The sequence below is a fragment of the Vulpes vulpes genome, chromosome 12, assembly GCF_048418805.1.
Source record: "Vulpes vulpes isolate BD-2025 chromosome 12, VulVul3, whole genome shotgun sequence".
NCBI lineage: Eukaryota > Metazoa > Chordata > Mammalia > Carnivora > Canidae > Vulpes > Vulpes vulpes.
Genome location: NC_132791.1, coordinates 169642775 through 169663846, shown reverse-complemented (window position 1 = coordinate 169663846; position 21072 = coordinate 169642775). Strand labels below are relative to the sequence as shown.

The window sequence follows — 21072 nt, the reverse complement described above, 5'->3', positions numbered from 1 at the left end:
ATAAGCAACAATCATGTTTGGAAAAATCATCTTTTTGGATTTTGTCTACAAAATACTTTCCTCCTTGGGACCCGTCACGGAGGCCCAAAGCCTGCCCAACGCATATGAGTTAGGTCAGGAACCTCAGGGGCCCTGGCTGAGCTATGACGAGGAAAAGTGGAGACCGAGGGAGATGCCATCACTTGCTATTTAATAAGACTTGAGGCTACAGGGGCAATCTCCTGGGACACCCTTCAACTGTCACCAGAGCTCAGTCCTCCACACAGGAGTGACTGTGACTTCCCCGCTTCTGGTGACTTCCACTGGGTCTGCCTCCCCTCATCGCATAAACAAAGAACACACCCTTGCAGGAGGGGAGACTATTCCCACCCCTTTGCTCAGAGCTCAGCCACTGTTCATGAGTAGCCTCTGCTCATGAGTAACCTCGACAACCAGGGGCTGCTGGCAATCTGCGGGGATAACCGCACCATGAGGAACACCACTCCAGTGTACACCTTGCTAGATAATGAGCCTATTTCAGATACGGGCCAAAAGCTACGTGTACCAATGTTAAGATTGATGTTACCAGATCAAGAAATTCTAGAAAACATGTGAACTATCTAAGACACTCATATTATTTAATAGCTAACAGGTGTCACAAAGGTAGGTGTCTTTCTGGTGTGAGAGTCGTGTTTATGTGTCAATACTATGTTAAATAATCAATTACACTGAAGTAACTACCAAAACATATTGCTTACATTTAAATAATGACACAATCTCAAAAACCACTTGGCCTGGGGATGCGGGGGACAAAAAATGCTTTTCTGTTTAGAGAATTTGCCTTGTAAAGAGTTCTCACCCTGGAAAGATAAAACCACAGGTGACAATTATTATTTTAAAGAAAGGTCAATCAGGCATGAAGAGCTTCAGTGCCTTGGACATTCTGCAGGGTGGGGGCTGGGGGAATTAAGGGAGAAGTTATGGTCTCCAAGGCTAGGGGATGCGGATAAGGCCCTTGAGACCAGCTGAGATGGATGGGGTTGGAGTGGCAGAGTAGAGAAACTGGCTTCCATTTGAGTTGGGGTACAAACCTTCACAGTAGTTATGGCAACGATTTTCTGCCATGATGAATCAGTTAGGAAAAATACCACACTGGTTGTTTTATTTCCTAGGATATGGTCATTACTGCCGTCTCCTGCGCTGAAACTAATGATCAACAGGTGCATAGTCTGTAACTTAGCCGTTCTGCAGAGAGAGCTCCACCCTCAAGGAATGAACTCATTTTCACATTATCACATCCAAATAACCATCTTTGCACTTAATCTCATTACCTGAGAAACTGCTCTTTGTTCAGCTACAGGTTGACAGGAGAGAAATGCTCCGCAATCTACCCGTTAACCTCAGAAATGCAGAAAAGAACCAAAGGTGTATAGGATTAAACAACTTAAAAAGGCACAGAAGCAAATGCCCAGCACAACAGAAGTCAAAGATGGGAGGCAGTCAGACATGACCAGCTCCATGCACAGCGGGAAGGCAGATGCCTCAGGCCTGTGGCTGCTGCTGGACCCCTGGCCCCTCACTGCTCCCGGGCAAATGGCACGCACCTGTATAGCCCATCTGCCACAGCACATCTGCCTGCAGGGTCTGGGCGACCTGGCGCGGGATGGCTCTCAGCAACCGTCTGCTTGAATGTCTTCCTGTGGCGTGCCAGAATCCAGAGCCCAGGGAGAGACTGGCCCTTCGCAGGGGGCGGGAAGACTGCCACTTCTGGCTCCACCGGGTTTCGTTACAGGGCACCACGGGGTCAGCTAGAGCCGAGGAGAGAAGAGATATGAGAAGCGGAGTGGCACCATCCCAATACCGGCCAGGGAAAGCACTCATCCTGAAAAGAGCTACAATGACTCTGAGACTCTATGTGACAGAAGGTGGGGTTCTCTCCCTCTGCCAGAGGATTTTCTCTGTGCACTTACATCTATGGGTATCACTCAGCCATCATTATTACTCCCAAGGTGACCTCTACTGAACATTTTACAACCTACGGAAAGCAGCGGACTGATAAAATGACCACTTTAAAAAAAAATAAACTCAATAAACTCGTGACTAAAACTGAAGATATGAGAAACATCTGATTTTTCATGGGGAATGGCAACTTGTCCTCACTGAACGAAAAGCAGCAACAACAAACCACAAGGAAGAGAGTGGCCATGGGATGATGGTTAAGTTTCATAGTGCTGGGTCTCTGGGACATAAAAAGGTACATTATGCCATCCCGCCCATCCCAGTGAAGCATCAGCAGGACCTCTTCCCAACTGTACACTGCTCACTACCCTCAATGTACTGACTAGAGGGTCCCCTTTCCAAGAGCAAGACTAGGAAGCAGTCAGGGAGTTTCTGAGGGCGCTGAACTGTGTCTTCTCTTGATTTTGTGGGTGGATAGCTGGCTGCATATACATCAACACCTGCCAAACTGCCCTGGAAACCAGGAATTTTGCTCTCTACACGCACCTTGCTTTGTGAAAAATGGAAGAAAAATAGTCAAAAAAACACCGCAAGAGTTGTCCTTACCTTTCAGGACCATGCTATCATGAAGAAAAACTGCATCTCAAATCGGTTTTCAGAAGAACACACCTATACTCCTACTACTGACATTCTGTCTTTAACATAAACGACTATCACTTTTATTCCAGGCTAACCAGGCTCACCGGGCTCCCCCATGAAAGCACAGGGAACTGGAAAAACATATAGTTGGGTCAACTCCCATAAGTAATTATTTGCACAAACTGCTTTATTCTGTACTGAACTTGCCATGTTGACTCTGTTAAGTCAATAGCATGGGACAATACCGGAGATGCTGACAAAGAATGGTGTTGACAGCACGTGCGGGTCTGCTCCGTCAGCCTGCAGCAGACCAGACTACACCTAAGTAATGAGCTCGGCTCTGGATCTCATCCATAAGAGCAATTCGAACAACTAGAGAGTCCTGGAAGGAAAGCACTATAACTATGGTGAGAGGGCTTGAACCCGGGCCATGTGAGGGACAGTCCAAGGATCTGGAGAGGAATCCATCAAGCAAGGGGGACACCATGGATATCTTTGAAATGTCTTTACACACTGTCTCGTGGCAAACAGGTTGGCTCTCTCTTCCAGCTCAGGGACAGAGCCAGGGATGGGAGCCAGAGTGGGACAGGTTCCAGCCAAAATAAAGCAGAGCCTTCTCATGAGAGCCAGAGAAATAAGCAATATTTAACATCTACTTACATCCAAAAAACTCTGCTAAGCTCTTACACTTGCACTATTTTATTTCATCTTTGTGAGAACCCTATGAGGTAGGTAGCATTATCTCCATTTTTGGATGGGAAAAATGGAAGCTTACAGGAAAGCCACTCACCACACGAGGTAGCAGATGGCGACAAGACAGACTGGGCCTGTCAGCCGTGCACCACATCCTTAGGGGGTGTCAAGCACCACGTCTGACAACCATGGTGAAGAGTGTACAGAAAGGAACCTAACCTCGAGATTCCAGGACTGCTGTGCTAAAATTAGGCATTTCCATGTTTCTTAAAATGTTCTGGGGCTCTTTATGATAAAAAAACAAAGTAAAATAAAAAAGCGCAATACATTTATCTGGCTAAGTGCACAAGGTTTGGTTTGCTTTTATCTTCCTCGATTGTTTGGAGGCTATTGCTCTTTAAAGAGAAATAGCATCACAAAACATCTGGACTGACAAAGAGAGCTCTGAGGAAGCCAGACACCTGACCTTTGCGGTGCCTCAAGAGCTGGCTTGTCACACTATCCAAATTAGCCTGGCTTTCCCATATGCCCTTACAGGCTGTCAGGGCTAGTTCCTGATGGACAGAGGGAGAAAAGCAAACTTTTATTTCTCTCTCCTTCCAGTGAAAAAATTGACAGTGAATAACAATAAAACTAGTACTTTGTTACTCTAGTTTATCACAAAGAGAAGAAAACCTTTTCTTTGGTAATAAGTATACTTCAGAAAATGTTAAGTGCTAAATATGCAATTTATTATTTAAGGATTAACTACTCTGACAAGCCCAAGTTGCAGAGAAGGAGAGGTGTTCCTCACACCTGTACAGCCTGAGACGTCAGGCCCAGCGAAGGCACACCTGGGCATGGTCAGGAGGCTCTCAGAAAAACAAAATTAAACCTACAGAAAGGATGTTTTACAAGCTGCCTTAAAAATAAAAACACATGCTCACAGAAGCACAGGGCAACCAAACAGGAGACAAAGACCCTGCCTTTCTCTTTAGAATGTGAGGAGTGCTGGGGACTCCAGGCTCCAAGACGAGCCCAGGTGAAAACCACGTCCAGGAGACACAAAGATCCATCGCTCTCCACTGCAAATCTGCAGATATATTCACACCACAAGAGCATGAATTTTGTTTTTTTGTCTTTTGTTTTTTAAATTCCTGGCAAGAAAGCGTTCACAATTCATGAAACTAGATGAAGGGACTCAGGTTTACCCAAGCCTTTCCCTGCCACCCTGCAAGTTTGAAGTTTCTCACAAGGAGGGGGTGGGACACATTCTCTCCCTGAACCCTAGAGAAGCAGAAACTGACAGATGAGCCCGAGGTCACAGTACTCACACTCCGCGTACTTGAGCGAACGGAAGACTTTCCGCTGGGGTGTCACCCGTTTGATGTTGGGATGATCTTCAAGTGTCAGCAGCCCCGCTTTCTGTTTTTCTTTTATCTGAATCACCTCAAAATCACTAGGGTAGTCACTGGATGGGTTGTTTCGAGGAATGATTCTCCAATTGTCTATTTCACTGCTCTTCAGCGCACTTGAAATAAAAGAATTTCTAGCTTTGGCTGTAAAGTATCCATTGAAAGCCACGATGTATTCTGAAATCAATGACCACAAATAAAAATAAGGATTTATATCCGTGTATTGTAACCTAAGAATTATCTACTCTAAAATTTCCCTGGTAAAAGAAAACTTACAGATCTTAAAGCCTATAGCAGAAGGAGCAGTAAACCAAAAGACTGGTTTAAATGTCCTACACAGCAGTTTCTGGAGCTCTGAGTTAAAATGATCTGTATGAATGCCCTGATCACAGGACACAACTTAAAATCAGATACCTGTGTTATTTTTCAAAAAGCAAAGATTAATAGAATGCTGAATATATGGCAAATAAATGCATGTAACTTTTTCAAACAGGAAAGAGAGATTCAGAAGGCTTAGTTTTATTTTACTGAAATAGTAAGAAAATTTAGAGTGGATCAGAGAAGACTATGGGTTTATTTATATCTGGTCACCTCAGCTTCAGCACCTCCCCACTCCTCACTCTCAGCAACTACAATGGCACCTGTTCCACAGAATCAGGTTTTAGGAAGTAATTCAGAATGCCGATGTCCTTGCCTCACAGAAGCTACCTATACCAGGAGAGCAAACTTCAGCAGAGTAAACATCCAAGCGCTGTGTGCTTGCCTCATTTGAAATTTATGTAGAAAAGAGGGAAATCTCTTTTTTGGCAAAAGCTACTAAAGTTAAGTTTTTAAAAAAAATGGGGAGGGGGACTAAAATAATATCATTACCATATTCCACAACCGTTGAGGAGAATTCCACCTTCAATGTCAGGTGGGAACAGCCAGGGCACGGGGCCTTTTCGAAAGACGTCTTCTCCAATCTGTCACCCAGATGTTTCTTCCCACAGAGCAAAACTACTAGCAGGAGCAGCCAGATGTTGACAAGCTTCATGGTCGTAAGTAAATATGGTCATAAAATCGCATAAATTCAAATCACACTTTTTTCTTCCTTGATTATAAGTTAATTTTTGTTTCAGCAAAAAGCTGAAACATCATTGATCAGCCATTTTACAGTCTTGTCCAACGTAAATAAAAGTTAAATTTCATGGCCTTTTGTGGTTTGGCCTGGAAAGAGGCTTTCATTTCTTTCTTCGTTTCTTCTCCATCTTGGGCCTCGGGCTCCTCTCACTCTGGCCCAGACAACTGAGTCCTACACTCCATCTGCAGCACAGAAACACAGTGCAGCGGGGCGAGCAGTCACTCTGGGAGCTGTGAGTGGTCTACAAAACAAAGCGAGCCAGGCAGGAGTCAGTGCTACCGAAGGCCAGAGGGCCACAAAGATGCCCATTTAGATGATGAGACAGACTGCTGCAGCTCAGGCACGAAACACCTTATTATTCTCTATCTCGTTACTCCTCACTTCTCTCCGGGGAGAAAGCATTTTAAGACAGCTTCAGAAATAAGAAAGGATAGAATAAATAGAAAAACTGAGCATAACCAATGATGCCAGGAATACTGAGCCCCCGAGCAGCCAGAGAGAAGGAGGGATCCCGGTCCTGCACTTCCCCTCCTCTGCTTCTACCTCAGATTCTCTATTCTCATCATTTGTAAACCGTTGTCTCCAGGGCTCTTCTCCAATAGCACTTTATTTTTTAAGTAGGCACCATACCCAGCGTGGAGCCCATTGTGGGGCTTTAACCCATAGCCCTGAGATCTTTTTCTTTTTCTTTTTTTTAGATTTTATGTATTTATTCATGAGACACACAGAAAGAGAGGCAGAGACACAGAGGCAGGCACACAGGCAGAGACACAGGCAGAGAGAGAAGCAGGCTCCTCACAGAAGCCTGATGCGGGACTCAATCCCCGCATTGGGATCACGTGCTGAGCTGAAGGCAGACACTCAACCACGGAGCCACCCAAGCATTCCAGCCCTGAGATCTTTAACCCATGACCCTGAGATCAAGATCTGAGCTGAGACCAAGAGTCGGGACAGCTTAACCAACTGAGCCACCCAAGCATCCCTCCAACAGCAGTGTAATTCGCCATAAACTTTACCAAATCTTCAGGCAAAAGCTTGGTAAACATCCTCACTTTCTTACCATAAAATAATACCTAAGAACAAACTAATTTCCATACAGGTCAAATCCTTGCCACTTTCTTTTAAAGAAACTATACTTTAAAACTATTCAAACTACACCTTTCAGATTTTGAAATAGTCCCTGCGAAGAGAACATAGAAGGGTCATCAAATTTATTTTACATGAAGCCTCACCTTAAAGAAATCTAACCCACTAAATAGGTTATAAAACCAGATTACTTCTTTACTGGAAGCAATATAAGAGAACAGTTTGCGAGATACACTGCTGCCAAAGAAAAGTGTTATCTGAGTGTTAAATTACACATGGGCACAGGTACCTTTTAAGTACCTGAATGGCATGAAAACTGATCATTCTTCACAATGAAAAAAGGAATGAAAAAAGCAGTTAAAAAAAAAAAGAAAAAGACACTGACTGTAGCGTGTCCAGAAAAATCTGTTGTTCTGATCCCACCAGAAACATAAATAATCCCAGCAAGGGAAACACAAATCAATGAAACAAGATGGCCTTACACTGCTAACTTGTTTCTAAAAAGAAAACACTTAAAAAATAAAAATAAAAAAATAAAAAGAAAACACTTAGGACCAGGAGTCCGTGAGGTAACAAATTATCAAAACCCTTTCTTCTGGCAGAAACTGGTGCTTTAGAGTAACAAAAACTTTGTGGTTTCTGTAACTATTGATATGTGTGTCTATACACAGGAAAACACCCATAAAGTTAGAGTACCTAAAAAAGTTTGAAAGGTTAGTTTTTAGGACTTCACTACTATAATAACACACAATCGGGATGCCTGGATGGCTAGGTGGTTTAGGGGCATGATCCTGGAGTCCCAGGATCAAGTCCCACATCAGGCTCCCTGCATGGAGCCTGCTTCTCCCTCTGCCTGTGTCTCTGCCTCTCTCTGTGTGTCTCTCATAAATAAATAAATAAATAAAATCTTTTTTTTTTAATAAATAAAATCTTTATAAAAAATGTGTAATACACAATTCTGAAAAGCACGGCTTCTCTGGCACTGGAGACTAAGGTTGGATGAATGGAGCCTGTCGGATGGAAATGAAATTTTATTTTTTTTTTAAGTTTTTTTTTTAAACTTTTATTATTTATGATAGTCACAGAGAGATAGAGAGAGAGGCAGAGACACAGGCAGAGGGAGAAGCAGGCTCCATGCACCAGGAGCCCGACGTGGGATTCGATCCCGGGTCTCCAGGATTGCGCCCTGGGCCAAAGGCAGGCGCCATACCGCTGTGCCACCCAGGGATCCCTGGAAATGAAATTTTAAAAGTTATTTCCATGCCAACGTAAAGAACAACACTGAAAATACTAACCATGAAAACAAATTAAAACCAAAAATCGGAACAGAAAGATCAAAGAACAGCAACAACAGGGTACACTGAAAAAGACACTCCAACATATTTCATAGCAACCCACTTGGGAGTCCCAATTTTTTCTGTTTATATTTGATACTTGCAGGAATGGGGTATCCCAAAATATAATCACATGAAGCACATACCTTCCTTAATTATAGTATGAGTGGTCATAGGAGATAAAGCTCATCACTGATGAGGTCTGTTATATTAAATGAACTTAAATCTAAAAAATATTTATTTATATTTAAAGATTTTATTTATTCATAAGAGACACAGAGAGAGAGGCAGACACAGGCAGAGGGAGAAGCAGGCTCCATGCAGGAAGCCTGATGTGGGACTTGATCCCGGGACTCCAGGATCATGCCCTGGGCAGAAGGCAGGTACTAAACTGCTGAGCCAGCGAGGCATCCCTCTAAAAAAGATTTAAACAGGTCTCTCAGTCAAGGCAATTTTTTTTTTAAATTTATTTATTCATGAGAGAGAGAGAGAGGCGCAGAGACACAGGCAGAGGGAGAAGCAGGCTCCATGCAGGAAGCCTGATGTAGGGACTCGATCCCGGGTCTCCAGGATCACGCTCTGGGCTGAAGTTGGCGCTAAACCGCTGAGCCGCCCAGGTTGCCCTCAAGGCAAGTTAAAAAATAATAATAATAAACAGAAGAAATCTCTTAAGTTCTTCTGCCTGGAGCTAAAGAATCTACTACATATTTGCGTTACATGTAACAAATATTAGCAAGTGATACTAGTAAGCAAATCTTAGACCTTACTGTGTCAGATCAATTTTATTAAACTTATTCCAAAATAATTCACACACAGGTACAGACAGCGACCTCATACTGTGGCCCGTGCAGAAGAGATGGATGACATTGTCCTACAACTGGGCCAGGAGACAGACTTCGTAAAACAGAGAAACAGGAAGAAAAGGTTAGGGGGTTTTTAAACTTTAAAGATGCCTAAGATAGTCAAGATAATAAAATTTTGGGAGTTCTTTCCCAAACAGAAAAATGTAATTTTTTAGGTTTTTGAAAACAGGACACTGCAATAGCACTAAGACAGTCTCTCTTAATTTATGTATTAAATCACACCATTTTATATTACACTTACCAAGTCTCTAAGATGTGATCCAGCAAAGAAGCTGACAATAAACACAAACAGCTAACCAAAGTGCAGGAAAACACCAAAGGAGGGGCACACATGCAGGGCCAGGACATTGCACTGAGAGCTGTTCTGGGTCAAACAGGAGGCTTCTGCTGATGACAGGGATGGCAGCCAGCTCTGGCAGACCCTGAGCTGGTAGGACCGGAAGTAGGGAAATAAGGAAGAAGTGGAGCAGCTTAAACAAAGCTACATCAGAGACCAGAAAAAACCAACATGTATGTAAAGGATCTGCCAGCCATCCGCATGAGGAGGGAGGCCACGGGACACCAATCTGGAGGTGGAGAGATGGTGGGAAGCAGGCTCCTCAAGCAGGTGCAAACTCTGCACGGACCATGCAGGAAGCAATGGGAATGGGGTATGCAGATAAAACAGCCGGGTGGAGCTGCTGAGCAGCTCTGCTCACTGGCCCGACTCCTTTACAGTGCAAGGCCGGAGAGCCAGTTACTGGACAGGCGGCACAAACACAGCAGCAAACCAAACCCACCCCAGCCGGGCCCACCAGGCAGAGTACTGCGGGCACTGGGGCAGCTGAGCCCCTGCTTCGTGTAAGGGAAGGAGAGAAGCCTGTGAGGCTGGAGCAGGGTGAAGGATGCAGAAATCAGAAGCCAAATGGGAGAAATGACAGATGGGGAGACAGGCCAGGGAGGGCCTGGCAGGTCAGAGGAAGGACCTCAGCTTTTACCCCAAATGGGAGGAAAAGCAGGATCTGAGCAGAGAGGTGACCCAAACCAGGGGGTCAGGTCACAGTAACTAGCTTGCTCCGGCTTCTGGATGGAAGGGGGGGTACAGCCGACGCAGGAGACCGACTGGAAGGCCCCTGTGATGATGGGGGCTCAAGCCAGGCTGAGGCAGGAGGGATGATGGGGGTGGCGAGACAATCTGCTGACAGCCAGATTTGGGAGGTGCATATGTGAGGAGCCAAGGACATCAAGGCCTTTCACCTCAACAAAGATGGTATTTGCCCATCTGAGATGGAGAAGATGCAGGAAGAGCTGGTTTGGGGAACACCAGCAGGTACCGTGCTCTGACCATGTGAAAACTAGAGCAAGCATTAGTGCTGGGAGTACATGGTTCAGGGCAGAAAGGAATAGTAAGGTCAAAAGACCCCAAAATCTGGGGAGAAATAATTTCCATAATAAACAGGTCAGTTGAAAGAGATTGCTGGTTTAGTAATTAAAAGGTTCAGACAAAAGAGCAAATAGCAGCCTGCCCCAGCCTTCAAATCCACCAGTGGCTGGAAGGCACTTCCAAGTAGAAAAATCCCCATAGTTATCCTATGGGGATAACTGTCAGGTTGGAAATAATGGGACAAGGAGATACCTCTCAGTTTTATTTGGATACAGGTGACCTACTCACATTCTTTGAAGGTGAACTAAAATCTAGGTTCTAAGAAGACAGGCTCCTAAAGACCCAAGGCTGCTAAAAAATTCTGACAAGATACTGAAGTTTCTATGCTCTCCCAATCCCAGAATAAGAGGGCTCCAAATATAAATTTGCTTTGGAGGGGATCCCTGGGTGGCGCAGTGGTTTAGCGCCTGCCTTTGGCCCAGGCGCGATCCTGGAGACCCGGGATCGAATCCCACGTCGGGCTCCCGGTGCATGGAGCCTGCTTCTCCCTCTGCCTATGTCTCTGCCTCTCTCTCTCACTGTGTGCCTATCATAAATAAATTTAAAAAAAAATTTTTTTAAATAAATAAATAAATTTGCTTTGGAGAAAACAAAAATGCCACCAGGGGTACAAAGGCTGGTGAATGATGCCATGGGCACTGGGATCAGATCAGCCACTACACCACTGGCCTATTTTAAAGACAGCCAGGCCCCATTGACTACTCCCCCTGGGGCTTTGTTTTTTGTTTTTGTTTTTTTTTTAATTTTATTTATTTATTTATTTATTTATTTATTTATTTATCTATTTATTTATTGAGGGGGGGGGGCAGAAACACAGGTCGAGGGAGAAGCAGGCTCCATGCAGGGAGCCCCACACAGGACTTGATCCCAGGTCTCCAGAACCACCCTGGACTGAAGGCGGCACTAAACCACTGAACCACCCGGTTCCCTCCCCTTCCCCCCCATCTCCACCCCTGCCTGGGGCTTTAAAGAGACGGAACTACCCTTGCCTAAAACATCCACTCACCTATGTCAACAATGGATATCCTTCTTCCGGCCCCATCTCCCACTACACAAGGCAAACCTGCTGAGCATTTCCCCCCAAGACAGCTTCACCATCTAGTGAGAAGCATGGAGGCAGCAATGAGTACAGAGCATGTAAATACAGACACAGACATATACCAACAGAAAAGAAACACTTTTTAACAAGAGCTCTACCTTTCCTTTTCTTCCTCCCTTTCTGCACAATTCAGCTGCTGAGGGCAAGAAGGTTGGGTGCTGGTGGAGACCCACAGTGGCCTGGGGTGGGGTGATGGCATCCTGAGAGGGTGAGGAAGGTGTGCAGAGCAGAGGTACCCGGTGACAGTGTTGGAGCCTAAGTGGGGTGATGGCAGTGAAAACAGGAAATTGATTTGATCAAACAAATATTTCCAGATAACAGGATGCAGTTTTGTCACTGCCAGAAAAGTCACAGGTATGAAAAAGGAAAAAAACCTTAAAGATCTGTGCAGGATCAGACTGAACTTGGAAATACTGGTGTGAACTCCAGGTTCTCAATATATGGGACAGACAGGTAAAAACGAACAAATGGAAGCATGTGTACATACATACACAAACACACGTACATTTCCTAGCTCTGCCGACTGCAAGGACACAGGAGTAGTGACAGCCCAACAGGAGGGAGCCCATCTTGTTTCCAGAACTGGTTTCTTTTTTTTTTTTTTTTTGAAGATTTTATTTATTCATAGAGACAGAGAGGGGGGGGGGTGGGCAGAGACACAGGCAGAGGGAGAAGCAGGCACCATGCAGAAAGCCCGACGTGGGACTTGATCCCAGGGTCTCCAAGATAAGGCCCTGGGCTACAGGCGGTGCTAAACCGCTGCACCACCGGGGCTGCCCATCTTTTTTTTTTTTTTTTTTTAAGATTTACTTATTCATTTGAGAGAGAGAGAGAGACAGGTTCACATGAGCGGGAGAGAGAAACTCAAGCAGACACCGTGCTGAGTGCAGAACCCAATGTGGGGCTTGACAAGCCAAAGGTCAGACTTGAGCTGAAACCAAGAGTCCAAGGCTTTAACTGACTGCACCACCCAGGAACCTCCTCAGAACTAGTTTTCTAAATGCCATTCTTCACTGCAAGAAATCAGGCTCCTCGGAGACACGGCTAGCTCCAGGTGAGTGGGCAGGTGAGTCTGGAGCATCTTGTGCCAGAAAGTGAGAAAGCACTCAAAGAATAATGGGAGTGTGTCTGAGGAACACAGAGGCCAGCGTGGAACAAACTGAGCACCAAAATAAATAACGAAAGTAACATGTTAACCCACCAAAGAAAATATAAAACAAAAATCCACAATAACGTTTACAAATAAAATAAACTGAAAGTTTGAAGAAGCCAGTGTCAGTTGTGGGGTTCCTGCCAAAGATTACAACTGTAATCACATCATGAGGAAACATCAGAACCCAATCAAAGGACATTCTTCAAAATAAACTGGTCTGGAATTTTCAAAATTACCAAGGTAACGAAAGCCAAGGAATGGCTGAGACACAGCTCCAGACTGAAGGAGATGCAGGAGACGTGACCGGTAACTGAACTCGAGGTTCTCCACTAGATCCCTTTGCTGTGAAGACATTGCTGAAACACTGGCAAACCTGAATGGGGACTGCCTGGGAGGAGAGAGCAGGGGTGTATCAAGACTAATTTCCTGATCTGAAGGCTGTGCTCTGATTATGTAAGGAGGACTTTGCTTGCAGGAAATGCCCAGTGAAGTATTGAGGGATAATGGGTATCAGGTCTTCAAGTTACTTTCAAAGGGTTGAGAGGGCGAAAAAAGGCTTTGTGCTGTTTCTGGAACCTTTCTGGTGGGTTGAAATCATTTCCAAAATATGCACAAAATAAAAAAGAAGTTTTGTATTTAGTCTCAGCGGCTAGGAATGAATGAGAAGGAGGGGAGAATTAAATTTTGAAAATTGGTGGGGAGGACAATTTTAGCCTCTTTCCTGATAATCAGTCTGAGCGGCCCACTGTGTGCACGACCAGACTAAATACCATGTCAGACAGACACACACACACGTCAAGGGTTACACAGAATGACATCCCAACAGCCCAACCGACGGGACTGAGCTGCTCACAGTGAAATTCAAACTCGTTCTAATGAATTGACAGGACCCCTGAGGAGATTCATGGTAAAGTAAATTTCTATTAAAACTGAAGTGTTTAAAAAACAAAAAAAAAAGCTGAAGCGTTTCCACAATTTACATAACAATCAAGGAACTTCTTGAAAACTGAAGTATAACTGACACAGAATACCCTATTAGCTTCAGGCATACATCATACTGCTCTGATACTGTCATGGGTTGGGAATGGTCCCCCTAGTCTGGTTACCAGCTATCACTATACGACGTTATTACAGTGCAGGCTGAGCCTGACTCCCCCTGACTTCCGTATAACTGGATGTCTGGACCTCTTAATCCCCTTCAGCTATTTCTCCTGCGCCTCAACCCCTCCCCATGCTGGCAACCAGTAGTTTCTTATATCCAACGGCTTCTATTTGTTTTGTTAGTCAAAATCAAGTAATAGTGTGAAAGACATACATGGAGACACCAACATAAAACACAAATTATGTTTCAGAATTCAATCCAATAAACCGAGGACTCTCATATGTTGCTAATGATTGTAAAAAAAAAAAAAAACTCATGTTACCTTTTATTTTTAAGATTTTATTTATTTATTCATGAGAGACACACACACACAGAGAAAGAGGCAGAGACACAGGCAGAGAAAGAAGCAGGCTCCATGCAGGGAACCTGACACGGGACTCAATCCCGGGTCCCCAGGATCAGGCCCTGGGGTGACAGTGGCGCCAAACCGCTGAGCCACTCGGGCCGCCCTCCTGTTACCTTTTAGAAGGGTCACTTACCAACATGCATTATAAAAGCCTTAAAAATGGAAGTAAAACCCTTTCCTAATAAATCCAGCAATAACAACAAAAACTAGCACACGGAGCATTTATCCTGTGACAGACACTATTCCAAGCAATTTGCACGTATTAACTCACTGAATCTTCACAATCTGGACTAAACCCCACTTTCAGATGAAAACACGAAGGCGCCCAGGATTGGGGGTGGGGGGGGGTACCCATCACCAGGCCTGGAGCCATGTGGCAGTGAGTGAGAAAGCTGGACTGGGAACTTGAGCAGTCTGGCATGGAAACCACACTCTTAAGAGGTAGGTCACCCTGCTTTTCTAAAATCTCTCCTAGAGGGGAACCTGGGTGGCTCAGTCTTTTAAGCATCTGACTCTCAGTTTTGGCTCAGGTCATATTCTCAGGCTCATGGGACTGAGCCCCCAGTCAGGCTCCACACTCAGCCTGGAGTCGGCTTGAGACTCTCTCTCCCCATCTCGCGCTGCCCCTCCCCCCAGCTCACAAGCACATGCATGCTCTAAAATAAATATTTAAAAAAAAAATAATAAAATCTTCCCTTGAAATTCATTCCATAAAAGTGTGAATCTGAAAGCATACAATGATTTGCACCCAAAATTATAACCAGGAAAAATCAGAGACCATCTAAATGTACAACAAGAGACTGGCTAATTAATTAATTAACCCATACTATGGAAGAACGCCGTGTAGCAATTTCAAATTATGTCCTCTGGAAGCTTGAATAATGGTCCCCCAAAGATATCCACATCCTTATCCCCAAAACCTGTAAATGTTACTTTATATGGCCAAAGAGATTTTGCAGGTATGATTAAACTAAGGATCTTGAGATGGGGAAGGTAGTCTGGACTATTCCGATGGGACCAATGTAATTACAAGTCTTTACAAGAGGGAGGCAGCTACTCCACTGGCAGCAGGAGAGGGAGGAGATGATGGAAGCCAGAAACTGAGGTAATCAGAGAAAGAGGCCAGGAGCCTAAGAACACAGGTGCCCCTAGAAACCGAAAAAGAGAAGGAAATAATCTCTCCTGGAGCCTCCATAAGGAATGAAGTCCTGCCGAAACCTTGACGTCAGCCCAGTGAGATTGATTTTGGACTACTGACCTCTAGAACTGAAAGGTAATAAATTGGTGCTGTTTTAAACCACTAAGTTTGTAGAAATTTGTTAGAGCAGCCATAGGTCTTGAACATATTTCCCAAAGAATATGGGGAAATATTAGTGCAATATTAAGTAAGACAGTTCATGGATCCAAGTTTCGATTTTTAAATCATGCATCTATATGCACAGAGGAAAAAGAACAGGAAAAGATCTCTGCCTCGAGGTAACAGTGGTCCTACCTCTCAATGCTATAGGTACAAGGAGTTATTTTCTTAGTTCTAGCCATTTACATTTTTACAAAAAGCCTATGTTACACTTTCATAATTAGATGAAATATAATTAGATAAAATATCCTTAAAATAAATCTTATAGGGACGCCTGGGTGGCTCAGGGTGTGATCCCAGGTCTAGGGATGGAGTCCCACATAGGTTTCCCTGAGAGGAGCCTGCTTCTCCGTCAGTCTATGTCTCTGCCTCTCTCTGTGTCTCTCATGAATAAATAAAATCTTCAAAAAAAAATAAAAAATAAAAAAATAAATCTTATAGAAAAACAAATTTTCCGGTAATATAGTGACACAAAGATTCAAAGTATATTAAAGATTTTGTTTTTTAAAAAATAATCTTATTTTTAAGTAATCTCTAAGATGCCTAAAATGGGGTTCGAACTCATGACCCTAAGATCAAATCACACACTGCACCGAGACAGCAAGGGACCCCAAAGATTTGCTTTTATCTGTACATATAGTAGAGCTTAAAAGGAATCTATTTCCTAGGAATTGTGTTAAAAAATCTGTGTCTACCTTAGAGCTCCAGGGCAAATTTTTTGCTCATTTACTCTGAACAGGCTTATCATGCACCATATCATCTACTTACAGGGCCCAGTCAGGGCTGTTACTAGATCCACTGTTTACTGGACTTAATTGTTATAATTTTTTTTATATAGAAGAACTGGTGATCTTTCCATACAAAGGTACTCTTAAAAGATGGTATTTGTACAATTATGGATTTTCTGTATGCCTCTAACACAGGTATAATAAAAGAAAACAAAAAATATCTGACATCAAATCCAAAATGGAAAATAAACAGTTCAAACAATATACACCAGGAAGAAGATTTTTTTGAGCTATGTGTAAAAAGGAGAGCAAGTAGAGGAAATGTGTAACTTGGACAAACAACTGGTCTGACGACTAACATTCCTTGCAGCTCTGAGGTTTTTCTACTTTGCATTATAAAAGCATATCACTTAGATTCGAATTCTGGGCATAGCTAAGATATACCAGAAATCCTTTCTCTACAAATAAGAACACTTTTCAGGGGAGAGAAAATTACTTGTATCACCGACAGTCACCTAATTATGCCGACTCGCCAGCTTTTTTTAATGAACCTTTACTGAAATAGCTCCAGAGAAAAATGAATTGTGTTTAGGTCATGGAAGGGTAGCATTCAGTTCAATTAAACATTAGTTGTAAAAGTACCACTTTCGTAACTAATCGCATACTTGGCTGTACTACCATTGTTTAATCCGCTAACATTTAACCAGTGCCAGACTGCACTATCTTGAAATATAAAGGTGTATTCTTCCGCCTGACTGAACCATTCCTTCTGGCACATTCTGTCCATTAGTAGGTTTTGTAAGGGGACAAAACAAATAATTCAGCCCAAAGAGTCAACAGTGTCAGAGTGAGGAGGTACTGGGCTACACCATCCTTTCGCAGGTGCTCTGCCCGTCTCCTTACTCTCCTGATCCTTCAGCCGTCCAGTACTGGCTAGCCGCACCAGGCAGGCACCTCACACTCTGCACTTGCCTCATTTTACTGAAACTCATTTCCTTAGGCAAAGACATCAGATTAATATATCTAGGTAAGAGATCTCTGCAGTACATCAAAATTGATGAGGCCACAGGGAAGGGAACACTGACAGGGCTGTTTCTACCAGCTCCTTGACCTGTCTAGACACAGGCAAGAGGCTGATGGAGACCAAGGTCCCCACCCAAATACCAAACGGAAGGTCTAACCTCCCATCCTTTTCTGTTTTGTTTTTTGAGATTTTATTTGTTCATGAGAGACACAGAGAGAGGCAAAGACATAGGGAGAGGGAGAAGCAGGCCCCCTGTGGGGGAGCCTCAGGTTGGACTCCATCCCAGGACACCAGCATCACGACGGGAGGCAAAGGCAGATGCTCAATCTCTGAGACACCCAGGTGCCCCTACCTCCCATCCCTGATTAATAGTTCAGGTCACCAAGGGTGGGAGGTGTCAACTGTTTTCAATAAAACACAAACAACATCTCAACTCTCTCCTGGTGCAAAAAGGCAGGTGCAGGGGATCCCTGGGTGGCGCAGCAGTCTGGCGCCTGCCTTTGGCCCAGGGCGCGATCCTGGACACCCGGGATCGAATTCCACGTCGGGCTCCCGGTGCATGGAGCCTGCTTCTCCCTCTGCCTATGTCTCTGCCTGTGTCTCACAGTCTCTCTCTGTGTGACTATCATACATAAATTTAAAAAAAAAAAAGGCAGGTGCAAATCTCCCCCTGAAAGCCCCACTGATGAAAACCTGGGGCAGTTTACCTAAGTGTTCACACTTCCTTGGTTTTGTTACTCTGTTTGTGACACTTACCTGCCACACAAAAGGGCGGTGGGCAGGGCAGAGCGGTAACCACCCACCAGAATGATGGAAGATGGGATCAAACAACACATGAATTTGAAGGCAAGGCTAAAAAGTTCTTAGCCAGGGGAGCTCCAACTTGGTCCCATGGGGCCCCAGGCACTTCAACGGCTCTGCCACCACTAACTTACAATGTCTCTTTTTTCACGGATGCGACCAACCCTTGAATATGAGACACACACAGGGAATGCAACGGAGCGACCTAACGGGCTAGAGTCCCCTAAGGCTGCTCTCGGACACCACGTACAAACCCACCTCAATGAAGTATTAAAAAGACACAAGTCTAGGGAGTCAGAGAGCAGATTAGTGGTTGCCTGGGGCTGGGGTGGAAAATGGGGAGTGACTGCAGCTGGGCAGGGACCTTTTTGGGGGGTCAGACATGTCCTACAAGTGGGTCGTGGTGACGACTGCACAACTCTGCACGGCTACTGCCGAACACACACACACCCCGGAGTCAGCACACTCAAAGTGAGTGAATTTTATGCTACGTAAATTTTAGGTCAACAAAGCTCCGACATAGAATTTTTATAAAAAATGTGTTCTGCAGATTAAAAAGTCGGCGAGAACCAGCGCTCCGAGGTGCCCGCTCGTGCACAACCGCAGCGAGACCCCGCGGCGGGAGCGCGGCCGGCGCGGCGAGGACCGGAGCGCCAGGGGCATCGGCTCCGCAGGGCGCAGCCGCGGGCGCACGCCGCTCGGGACCCCGAGCACGGAGCGCGCCCCCGGCCCCCCGGCCCCCGGCCCCCGCCCCCCCACGGCCCTCCCGGGCTCCCGCCGCACGGGGGCACCTCGGCACGCACGGCCCTGGCCGCCGCCGGCACGGCAGGCCCAGACCCCGGGCTGGCACAGGACGGCACGGCACAGCTGCCCACGGCCGCTCAGAGCCCGACCGCGCGGGGACCCCTGGCGCGCGGGGGGCAGGGGCGGGGGCGGGGGCGGGGGGCGGCCGGGCCGGCGCGGGGGGCGGGGGGCGGGGGGCTCCAGGGCTCCAGGCGCGCGGAGGCCCCGGGCCCGGCCCCGCCGCCCCCCGCCCCCCGCCCCCCGCCCTCGGGCCCTGGCGCGGCCGGCCGCACAGGTCGGGGGGACGTGGCGCCCGGGGCCGCGAGCCGCCGCCTTACCTACCCGCGACCGCCTCAGGCTCGGGGCCGGCGGCCCGGGGATAACGGCGCCTCTGCGGCCAACACGCCTCGCGTCTCCATTCGGGGCTGTTTACTCCCAACTCTCGCGAGACTACGCGACCGGGGCGGGGAGATCGACGGCCGGGAGCCCCCCCCTCCCCCCGCCGCTGTGCGTCCCCTGCGTGCCCCGCGCGGACCTGCGTGCGCTCCGGACGCCGGGCGGGGGCCTGCGGGCGGGGGCGGGAGGCGGGGGCCTGCGGGCGGGGGCCCGGGCCGGGAGGGCGGGCGGAGATCTCGCGACACTTGCGGCCCGGGGCGGGGGGCGTGGCCAACCTGCCGGGTCGGGTCTACCCGGGGCCCAGGGAGGGCGATCCTGGCGGGTCGGCCTGCAGGTACCGTAAACGCCCGCGGCGGGGCGGCCGGGAGGCACCGCGGCTCGCGCTCTGCCAGCCTGTGCGCACCCGCCGCGCCGGGCGGAGCGGGGACCCTAGGACGGCGGGCTGCGCTCTGCCCACCTGTTGAACGGCCCACACGGGGCGCTGGGTCCCAGGTCGGGGGCAGCAAGCACGTGTTTGGCGATACTTTTGGAAAATGACGAGCAGTGCAGCCAGACCCGTTTGTGTCGTGTTGGAACCTTCCCCCGCCCCTCGATGACGCCGGATGGCACCAACAGGACAAAGCGCAGCGCCCCGTACTTGCTATACCCGGCAGCACACCACCATCTAGCTCTGATCCGGGCAGGTGGCACCCGGGCTACTCGTACCTCACCTTCCCGACCCAGAGGGGCATTCTACCCGCCCGACGAAGTGAGGGTTAATGAGACGCCAATAAACAATGGTGCTTAGAGCGAGACCCTCCCCATTCTGAGATCGCATCAATGTTAGCAACTTGCAGAGAATTCTTGGCTTTTTCCCATTGGTAAAAATCCTCAAAGTTAAGCAGTCCCTGCTGCCACCACGCATTGCACTTGATCTTAAACTTAACTGTGGTGTCTTAGTGTGGAGTAAATTGGCCTAGACCAGGGTTCTTTTAACCCACCTTGAAGTCACTGTACCCCTGAATACATGACCCAACTGTTAGGAACTTAGGTAGGCTAGTGAACTGCCGACACCCCTGCCATATGATAGTGAAGCTCCAAAGCAGGGAACAGGGCACTGCTCCAGCTCGGAGAACCTTATGAAATGGAGTGGGGCAGGGTATGAGAGAGGTTTTGGAAATCTACCAACAAAGAGTAAGAACCAGAGGATTCTCATCTATTGGCTTGCTACCGCTCCCGGTTCTGAAACAACACTATGCTTTATGTATATAATAAAGATTTTGCAAATTCCATGGGAAGATAAATTTATATTCAAACTAAATACTATTTTAAAGAGTAAACAGCCCAGCCAGTACTCAGAGACGCGGACAGACTGGACTTGGTTTAGGAGGGCACACAATGTCAAGATGGGACACACCATCTAACCCCCTGGTTCCCAAATGTCACAAGATTTTGAGTAACTGAGATTAAAACAGAACAAAATTTCTCAAAAAAGCTCTCCCCTTGCTATCTCCCTTTTTCTCTCCACTGTGTCAAACCCATTACAATTGACCTTTCCTCCCCACCAGGAGACAAAATGGCCCATGGCAAAACCAGCAGCAATCTCCATGTTGCCAGTTAATGACAGAAATCTACTTTCATCTCCTTAACCTATCAGGAGAATGAGAACAAGAAATCAACTTAGTCGTTTCAAGAAAATTAATAGACACATGGTTATGTGCAATTTTCTTGCTGAATTACCAGCTTTTAATGAA

General features: G+C 46.5%; 1 protein-coding gene across 11 annotated transcripts in view; it reads right to left on the bottom strand.

Moving 5' to 3' along the window:
• Positions 1 to 19502, bottom strand: part of MBTPS1 (membrane bound transcription factor peptidase, site 1) — a 54071-nt gene extending 34569 nt beyond the window's left edge. The window contains exons 1-5 of one of the 11 annotated variants that reach the window (XM_072731430.1): positions 19286 to 19454; positions 11688 to 11844; positions 5535 to 6025; positions 4584 to 4841; positions 1584 to 1787 (exon numbers count right to left, since the gene is read on the bottom strand). In XM_072731430.1, coding sequence (XP_072587531.1) covers positions 1584 to 1787; positions 4584 to 4841; positions 5535 to 5697 — 625 coding nt within the window. In that variant the 5' untranslated portion in view covers positions 5698 to 6025; positions 11688 to 11844; positions 19286 to 19454. Of the gene's footprint in view, positions 1 to 1583; positions 1788 to 4583; positions 4842 to 5534; positions 6197 to 11687; positions 11845 to 19281 lie in introns of all 11 variants that reach the window. The other 10 variants (XM_072731435.1, XM_072731426.1, XM_072731433.1 and 7 more) reach the window with 10 other exon arrangements.
• Between the last annotated feature and the right edge of the window lie 1570 nt (positions 19503 to 21072).